The following is a 9820-nucleotide window of genomic DNA, read 5'->3' on the forward strand; positions in this document are numbered from 1 at the left end:
CTTATAGCTTGTTTATGATACTACATGAATATCCAAGTACGTTTCCTCCAAGTCTGATGAGGTTTATTTAGACGTTTCTGTTCAGTTAGGAACATGAATTACAGCGGCTTCAGAAACTTTTTAGACCCTTCTGTTAGTGCTGTAGACCGATTTGTAAGACTTAATTTTAAATGGACAAAATTGCCAGTTGCCAAAGTCAGAACTCGACTGAGAGTCTGACGTCCTGCTAATGTGCCTGAGAGGCTGCGGTGTTCGTTCCAGCTGCTGATGCTGTGTGTGCACCTGTATGACTTCTGTTCCTTCAATGATCTTCCTGCTGTAGAGCACAGATGGGCAGTGCAGGAAGTCATTTGCTCCTCCTGCTACGATGTATGATCTGTCTGAATACGCCAGGTCCCAGAACCTGAAAACAACAAAACTCAGCCATTAGTTCTATCTTTTAAAATATGTGTTTCCTGTCAGTTTAATGGCAGTTGCTGACTGGATTCAATGTTGCTGTTGCACTGAGGCTTGTGGAGGGTTTCTGTTGTTGTGTGCTGCAGACCTGATCCTCATGTCGGAGCCGGCTGTCAGCAGCAGGGGGTTCCCATCCGCAGGACTGCAGTAGATCCCATGAACACTGTGAGGAGACGGCTGCAAAAACACACACTGCAGGATCACATACACTTTCAGTATTCTTAAGCTAGAGGGGATCACAGAAGCTGCTTTCTGAGAGGACAAACCTCCCTCCTTCAGACATTCATCATTTTTATTGCTTTTCTCCCTCAGTCAGAGGAATTTACACTGACAGGCTGCACACAGCCTCGTGCGTACTGTGGTACTTAGTGATAAAGTAAAGCTGGAAAGAAAAGACCTGCAGGAGTGCGCCATGTAGTATCAGGTATCACATTACTTCAACTCAAAACACAAACAGCTGCGCAGAGCTACACTCTGTAAAGACACAAACTCTCTCCACTAAAAAAGAGGTGTAAATGTGTAATTCTGCTGCTGGGGTTCATGTAGTTTAAATCATGAAAACTGTATTTTCTGCACTTCAGTGTGTGGCCGACAACAACAGTGTTTCATAAAGAAATGTAACTTCAGTAGGTTTAAAACAGAAGCGTAAGCAGCATCTGAATTTTGCACTTTGTCAAAGCAATTAATATGAACTACTTCGTGTATTGTGGTTGAATCTATAATAGTGTCACACTATAAAAGCTCATCATGCTTTTTGTGATCATCTTAAACCACAAAGTACTTAGTAAGTAGTACAGTTCATTCTGAAATGTAGGATGGTGAAAGTATAAACTCTCAGGTGAGCAGTATATCTCAGACTGTACTTAAACATACTGTGCACGGAGTTGCCTTCAACCACACATAGAGAACACCTACCTCCATCTCGGAAAGAGGAGGCGCAGTGCTCGCCCACAGGGTTAATTTACGGTCACCAGTCTCCATGTCCCAGATCGACACTTCATTATTCCCCTGGACAGCTACACACACACAAACAATGATGTGTTATTAGATTGATCTGATGTTACTGCCTGTCCACAAGTTTACTTCTAAGGCCTGAACACACACACACACATACATCTGAACCTGCTCAGTTTTAGTCTGGCCTCTGTCTGAGACTCGCTGACACTTGACTTGGCAGCTGTGGTGCCTTCACTGTGTGTCTTCACATCTTTATTGTGCTTTCAAGCTAATGCAAAATAGTTTAAATGTAATGAAGAAATCCGAAGACACATTATTCAGCCTTCATCTTCTGACCTGTGATGACAGATGACTGGTAGAGTGGATGCATGAGCAGCCGTCTGATTCGTGCTCGAGTGGGGTGGGAGTGGTTTGAGATGGGGAGCTGGAACCTCATATCCCAGCAAGCCATGGTGCCGCTGCTCGTACCTGTGGAGGAAACACCAGGGTGGCTATTAACTATTATCTCTCCCTCTAATCTAACCTAATCAAATCTATCTCACAGACCTAGACAGAGCCAGCACTGGTGCATGTCGACGGTGAAGGAGGTGATGAGTCCGAGGCGGAGGTCGTGGCGGAGTGTCCAGGCGTTGGAGTTGGAGCGAAGGTCCCAGCCGACCAGAGAGCCATTGACGGTGGCATATGCCAGCACCGAGTGAGCGCCCGAGTTAAAATGGTGGATGTCGACCGCACAGCCATCGTCCTGCAGGTCCAGAGACCTGACACACGAGACGGGTGAGACGTGTCGGCTCTCGGTAAAAACAGCTTTACCTGTGCTCACAACCTCTAACCTTTGCTATTTAGAAGAGTAATGAGTTGTTAAGGGGCTGTGGTTACCTGCTCTGGAAGGGCTGAACTTTGGGGGATTTAGGTGGTTTACTGGCTTCAACTGCCAGCAGCTGGATGGCTCCATTGTCTGAGGCCACAGCTAGGTAATGTGACCCCTGACAGAAGGTCAGCGTCTTCACATGACCACCGATACGAGAGTAGGTCAACACCGATCTGCAGGGACAGAGAGCAGACACAACAGAGCTGTTATCCAATTGTACATGAATTAGTTACTGCTGCAGTGTGTTTGCAGCTCCGGTCTGAAGCTAGACTCCAAACGTGAGAGGACAGTGGAAAAACTCTGGACCGATGTCATCGACATTCACTAACTTTCACTAAGACTAAAGCTAATTATCCTGGCTCTGGTCTCATTTGTAGTTTTGAGGACCCACCTGGTGGTCGTGGTCTTGCCCTCCATCTTCTGACTGTCCCAGACCTTGACGGTGCCATCGTTGGACGCTGTGGCAAAGATGGAGTGCTCATCTGAGACTCTGATTCGGTTCACAGCAGCTTTGTGTTCGTGGAGGTGAGCGACCAGCAGCCCCTTGGGGTGCCACCCTGAAAAACATGTTTACAGCTCGGTGAGGAGGTGCATTAATGTGAATCTGTTCTGCTTCTGCTCTGCTCCCTGGGTTAAACCTTTGAAACATGTTCCACTCCTGAACATGGTAACAGCAGGTGTTGCACCACTGAACTGCTCAAACCTTTCTTAAATAAAGAGGTTAATATTTTGGGAAACAACCTAATTCCCTTTCCTCCTGAGAGTGAGATGCTGTAAAGTATGGAGCTGGAGACAGGGCGTGGTTAGCTTAGTATAGCATAAAGACTGGAAGCAGAGGGAAACAGCTAGCCTGGCTCTGTCTGAAGTTGAGACTTACCAACAATGAACACATTTGGCCTGTACACAAACAGAAACGCAGAGACCACAGTGTAAACTGTGGGTCTTGTTAAACTAAAGTGGAAGGTACACACTGAACAGTTCGGCTTTCATGTGAATATGCCGTCTTTGTAGTCTCTATGTTATGTGTGTCCAGGTTACCAGGTGGAGGAGGTCGACTCTCCCACTCGGCACTCTCCATCATCTGTTTGGCCATACGCTCGGCACTGCACTGCTCCCTCTTCTGCTGCACCAGCTGCTGCAGCTCCGTCTTGCAGGTGTTGATGCGGCGCTGGTAGGTGGGGCCGCTCGCCACTGACTGCAACACGGGCACGGCCGGGGTCACAGTGCTCTTCCTGATCTGACTCGTTGGCCCGTCAGTAGTCTGCAAACAGATCAGGGGCCGTATTAACAAAAACGTTCTGACTAGATGTCGTCCTAAATGGTACTGAAAACTCCTCACAACACAACAAGCATTTGAAAACTTTTTCACAATTGAGATCAGCAGCTGTACATCTGGAGGCAGCCCCAGTCAGCCTGACTCTGAACATGTCCTCAAGAAAACCCATTAACGCATTTAAGGTAAAAACCTGTTTAGGGAAACAGCGCTGGTGTGAGTTGGCCTCTGTTTATACAGGACCAGCTCTACACACATCCGATTAACGTGAACCTCAGTCACACCTGCACACACAGTATTAGAGGGTCAGCGTTACCGTGGTGGGCTGAGTGGAGGGCGGGTCCTGAGATCCAAACATGCTCTTCCACTCCTCATTCATGGTCGAGTCCTGCTTCGTGTGCTTCCTCGCTGCAGGAAAAACACACAACAGGACTTTGATCAGTAAACTCTATAAATGGCACAGTGCTTCTTAAAAACATGACACTACCACATGCTCTCTCCACAGCTGGTTATAATCAAACTACAAAAAAATGCTTAACTGGAATTAAGCACTGGATCTTAAAGACAGAAACTGTTGAGTTTGAGATTTAATCGCTTATTTCCAACTAAAACAAACTCAGAATCATGAATGTTTTATTTGAAATACAGTGAAATAATTAACTTGGATTGACATCTGCACACGTCAGAACAATAAAAAAAAGTTCACCTCAGTATTGTGCATTTTGTTTAACAAAAAGCCAATTTCAGGACTCCACAGACTCCAGTCAGAACACTTTTTTGCAGTGTGCAGTGAATCTGGTCTGTGCTCTCATTCAGGACAGGGAATGTGATTAATGTGGGAGAACAGAGAAATGAGCTTCCTCAAGGCTCTTTTTCATTCACGAGGTTTGGCTGCTGAGAGCAATAATTACTTCTATAACTAACAGAAAACATCTGGAACAGACAGAGTTAGTTTTGGTTGGGCAGTGGAAACAAAGCTGGAATTCAAAGGGTCAGTACAGGCATTATCTGAGATTGATACAGAATTGACTGGAGATAATAGAGTTAACCCAATGTTGTGCACAAGAGCACTGTCTCAACTTTGAACATGCATTAACTGAGAGTTTCCCCACTGTCGGATAACCCCAGTGACAGTGGGAAAGGATGTGCTGTCTCTCAGCTGTATTTTGTACAGTTTGTTCTATCCGGGCACCTGTAGTTCACATCATAGCTTCAGGAAACTGGACATGATGAGAGGGCAAACATGTCACCCAATGCAGCGGTGTGGCTCACTGGGGTGTGTTAAATGTTGATGGACAAAGGTGGAGCCACAGACCAATAAGCTGAACCAGGGTCTGGACTCTCACACATTACGGTGAGGACACCATATTCACTGGTGCTGCTGGTCTCTGGATGGGGTTTGTGCACAACAACAAAAATAAATAAATTAATTAATGGATAGAAAATCACTGCCCTTATCCTTTAAGAATAGCTAAATCATCAGTATGTTATTGGCATTATCTTTTTTACCTCTGCCTAAACAGTGACACTGAAAGAGGATAAAAAAGAGACAGAACTGAATGTAGAAATAGTGAAAAAGAGAAAAAAGTAAAAGAATATTTAAGGAGAGAGGAAAAAGCAAGATAATTAAAGGATTAAAATAAAGCAAAAGCAGTTACAGAGCAGAAACAGGGAAAGAAAAGCTTGCAAAAAAGAAACAGTTAAATCTTAGCTGGGTGCATTTTAATGTCACATCAAGTCACATCAATCAGACAGCTCCACACCAAGAGGATGCAGCTGTTAACACTGATACAAAAACAGATTAGAGGCTGAGGTTTTAATTCAAGGGATGTGTTACACATTAAAGGTCCCATGAAACAGCTCGGAGATCACTGAGCCGCATGCTGTTAGCTTCAAGACAAAGACCGGCAGGTTGGAGGTGATGGGAGCGGGTCACCGGCTGACCCAGCATCAGCCACAGCTGACTGGACTTTTATGAACCAGTGTAGGATAAGGATGAAAGGGAAATAAAGGCAGGATATTGTTTTACAAATATATGAAAATGCATTTGTTCACAGGAAGCCGACATTCTATATGACATCGGACCATGACGTAACAACGTGGAGAAAGATATTTGTATTTTCATGGGACCTTGAACAGACAGTTAATTTCACAGTAGCCATGCATGTCATTTCCGACTAAATCATAAGAAACAATATACCAGATGCTGCAGTGACGGGTTCTGTAGAGTGAACACAAACAACATTTTAATATGAAGCACATCAGTCTGCACTTGTTGGGAGTTCAAGGTGAAGGTGGCAGCCTACTGGACGACAACAGAGTGGGAGTACATTTAGATTCATACCACGACAGCTGTGCCATCTGAAATCAGAGACCTCTACTCTACTCCAGTGACCAGCCCTGTTATACTCCACTAAATAATCCCTACATGTGTTCATGAGCAGACGAAGCAGCTTAAACCTCTGATTTGTTACTGATGACTATCTTCTCTGTCCAGAGAGCAGCAGTTCAGGTGTATCACTGAATAAGGCTGCATTAGAAATATCACAAGCAGGACGGTAGGAAATGATCACATGTAGTGAGCTTTCATCAAAACCAAAATAAATAATGGTACATTAGTCGTCCCTAACAGCTGGTAGGTTTAGTATCCTTGCAGTGATCACACCACACCATATCTTGCTGCTTTCACATCTTTTTGTATTGGCACTATAATATTTTGAAATATTCCTATGATGCTTTGTCATCAGTACTACTTGATGTGAAATACAGAGCAGCTCCACAGAAGTTAAACGTTACAAGCGACAGCGGTGAGGTCTGAGGGTTTCACTGGGACACAAGTGTGTGTAAATACCTCTCTTGTCTTCAGCCTCTGCCTTGGGTTTGACTAGGTCGACTTGGCGGCCAGTGATGCCAAGCATGGCCAGGTCGATGACGCCGGTCTGAGCCGCCTCTCCCAGGTGGCTCTGCTCACCCATGTTGGCTTTGGCCTTGTTAGATTTCAGCATGAAGTCTTTGAGCGCCAGCAGCTTGTCCTCCTCCGCCTCCTTCAACCCCTGAACAGCAGAGGAAATGAGACAGAGTGAACGCAGGCGTTTGGACCCAGGTGGGGACGACTGCTGGAATACAGATTAGTTTTCATACAGTTCAAAGGTAACACTTTAAACACTGCAGTATATGAGCCTCTGCTTTAGTTTAGTTTATGAAAATGTTGTGTTCATCGGTATGGAATGGCAGAGGGCTCTGAAGACTACAATACCCATGAGCCTCAGCAGTGGTTTTATGGAATCAGTAGCAGGTGTGATTCAGAGCGTCAGCTATCAATCCTGAAATCTTTACTTACTAGGCTCTGTGCACTGACGTTCTAAAGAGATTAAAACCAATATAAGAGACATGGATTTTTCAGTCCAGTTCAGTCTGTACAAAAACCAAAATGTGTTTTAGGTTTCATGGGGGCTGAAATACAATCCAGGAAATCCAGTCTGAGTAACTGACACAAACACTGCAGAGGAGTTTGTAACCCTCAGAAAAAAACAAAATATGAGGGGGCATTTGTTTCTAACAGCAAATTATATTAAGAATATTATTTTAATGCATTGTTATGCTTTTTTCCCTCCTGTGCTCTGAGGTCTGCTCTTTTCTGTTATCGGAAGACTAACAGGATTAACCACAACAGCATGGAGGCTATCTGCGCAGCACCAGCAAACCAGACAAAAACAACATCCTCCCACCATATGGTGCTACTTCAGGTAACTCACGACATCAAAACAACAAGCTTCAGAGCACATGCGTGTCTGTGTGAGTGCGACTGTGGATGTGGGTGTGTGTTGTTTGATGGTTTAAACTATAAAAACAGGCTAAAAAGCTGGTTCAAAGTGGAAAACACATGGCAGGCCTTAGACACAGTTTTGATCACTTTGAGGCCTCTGGAGACAAGCGGTCTAAGAAGCACACCAGGTAATGATAACACTCCTGGTGTGAGTCAAAAGGTTCCAGTGCAGCCGATGTTTCCACAGCTTCAGTGGTGTAAAAATGACCTTCTTTCCTAATTTGTTCAGATTGCTCAGCATAAAATCCACCTCTGTTGTGTAGCATGACATCGAATCACACAGTACATGCTGGAAAACCAAAACTAGAAGCTAAAAGAGGCTCAGATGCTCAGTGGAGCTGAGAGGAAGTGCAGAGCAGTGATTTGTCCTGGGTTTGTCACTTCTAGTCCTTATTGTTATTTTATACATCTTAAAGAAAAACATTTCTTAATGTAGGTTTAAATCTGGTTTCCACTTCAATTGGACCAAAACTATAAAATGCTATGTGGTTTCAGGTTGTTGTACAAGAATCAAGTTAGAAAAATGCATTCTGCTGTATTCTTGCATAGGGACCGTTTTGTAAAAGTTGCTCTTGCTCCACAAATTTCCCATAAAGTCCCTGACTTTCCCTGCCTCACAATCTCCTCTCAGTAATCCATGATCTGTCATATAATTGGCCTGAGACTGAACATTGTTGCTCTGACCTGTGAAATCAGCTTTTTGAGCAGCTGAGCAATGGCTGGGTCCTCAGGAGTGGGGCATTCTGGGATTGAACCCGCTCGCTTCTTTTGCCGCAGCAGCAGGTGTCGGAAGAGGCTGGCGATGTCCTTGGAGCGCAGGGTGTAGTCGAAGATGGGGCGATTCACCGGGTCCTTCAGAACACTCAGCAGGACCAGCTCCTTATCGATCTGAGGAGAGGCGACGGTGAGAGATGGTGGTGACATGCGAGGATCTGCTGACGATAGCAGGAGGCTGTCAGATGAAGGTGGCGTGGACTCACCTGGATGATGGGCTGGGAGATGAAGGGGTTGAGGTGAGGCATCAGTTTGCAGTAGACATCGGCCACATTGAGGTGCTGTGCAACCACAGTGATGAAACCCACCGCCCCATAACGGATCCACAGGTTGGGGTGACACAGGAACGGAGCTACGGCAATCAGAAAAGGACAAACTGTACCATCCAGTTTAGAGGTTGGTGTGAAGACGCTCAGTTTCATACAATCATTATAGGCCCACTGCTCTACAGCAGCTCCACAAGCACAAGGGGAACATGAACAACTGTACAAGCTTAACTAAACTGGCAGATTAGATGATTTCTTCAACAAGATCATTACAGCTCATTAGCAAGAACCATGACTGACAGCATGGAAACACACTGTGCACAGGTGATGGATCAGTTTTGACCTATTGGTGGCACAAGATGGAAAGGAACAATCACTAGTCTTCAGGATTTACCTGCTGGGGCTTGTCAACCAGAAGCTGTCAAGATATTTACCTCGGGATGAGAGTCTTAGACCAAGGAGATAAATAACAAACATGTCATGCTGTGCTCTTCTCTCAGGACGCAGCCGACTCTGATCTTACCGATATCACTGACAAACTCGTAGATGTGAGGTTTCTGCAGCAGGCCCAGCTGACACATGCAGGTCAGTGCATTAAGAGCTTTATAGATGACAAACTCCTCGGTGTCGCTCAGACCCTGCTGCAGGAGAGGCTTCAGGATGGAGGAGCTCTGCCAGCCCACATACGCCGCCACACCTTCAGTACAGCAAAAGGAACAGAAAGGATTCACAGACTGTGTGTTACTAGCATGACAAGCTAAATCTGTCCTTGTACTTTCATTATCTGTGGTGAAGAAAGTGATTCTGCTCAGCTAGAAGTAATGTTTCATCCACAAGGATCCCAAGAACACCCCAGAATCTCCTGACTGTCTGGGTAAAAAATAAAATAAAAAGTGCTGGCAGTGCCAGTTCTAACTTCAGGAGCCCTGGGTTTTTACATTTTTAATAAGGTGTTTTAACACTTGACTCCCAGACCTGTGCTAATCTTGTTGCTGTTTGTGCCAAATGACGCCAGCATCCAGAAAGATGAGAAAAAATGTTTTTAAAATATTTACAGTGACACATTTCATATGGTCAGAGCAAATCACATTATCCGATGTCCAGATATTTGTGTCCAGTGGAGGAAAACTGGATGTTAGTACACTAGACTGTCTGAGGCTACGCAGATCTGGAGGAGGGCTGTCGAATATGCACCATGGAAATTGGCCAAGCTCTTAATTTGAAAACTATGTTGTTATTTTGCAGAAATCTTTGCTCATTTACTGTGAGTGTCTGCAGGTCAGGAGAAAAAAGAAACCTGACTTGTGCATGGGGACATCATACAGAATATTGGAAAGTTACAGCTGTTTTTTCCTTTGGAAGAGGAAGAATGTATTGATGTACTGTATTAACACTGTTTT

General features: G+C 44.8%; 1 protein-coding gene across 5 annotated transcripts in view; it reads right to left on the reverse strand.

Annotated features, from left to right (window-relative positions):
* pik3r4 (phosphoinositide-3-kinase, regulatory subunit 4) overlaps window positions 1-9820 on the reverse strand; it is a 21067-nt gene that overhangs the window by 1644 nt on the left and 9603 nt on the right. For 4 of the 5 annotated variants that reach the window (XM_020617447.1, XM_020617446.1, XM_020617445.1 and 1 more), the window contains 14 exons: window positions 8944-9117; window positions 8361-8506; window positions 8065-8268; window positions 6406-6607; window positions 5755-5775; window positions 3871-3962; window positions 3320-3542; window positions 2673-2838; window positions 2290-2454; window positions 1960-2171; window positions 1750-1881; window positions 1372-1472; window positions 545-633; window positions 283-403 (listed from right to left, as the gene is read on the reverse strand). In XM_020617447.1, the coding sequence (XP_020473103.1) occupies window positions 283-403; window positions 545-633; window positions 1372-1472; window positions 1750-1881; window positions 1960-2171; window positions 2290-2454; window positions 2673-2838; window positions 3320-3542; window positions 3871-3962; window positions 5755-5775; window positions 6406-6607; window positions 8065-8268; window positions 8361-8506; window positions 8944-9117 (2048 nt within the window). The remainder of the gene's footprint in view (window positions 1-282; window positions 404-544; window positions 634-1371; window positions 1473-1749; window positions 1882-1959; window positions 2172-2289; window positions 2455-2672; window positions 2839-3319; window positions 3543-3870; window positions 3963-5754; window positions 5776-6405; window positions 6608-8064; window positions 8269-8360; window positions 8507-8943; window positions 9118-9820) is intronic. The other variant, XM_020617448.1, reaches the window with a different exon arrangement.

Source organism: Monopterus albus, unplaced genomic scaffold (assembly GCF_001952655.1).
Source record: "Monopterus albus unplaced genomic scaffold, M_albus_1.0 scaffold189.1, whole genome shotgun sequence".
Lineage (NCBI taxonomy): Eukaryota > Metazoa > Chordata > Actinopteri > Synbranchiformes > Synbranchidae > Monopterus > Monopterus albus.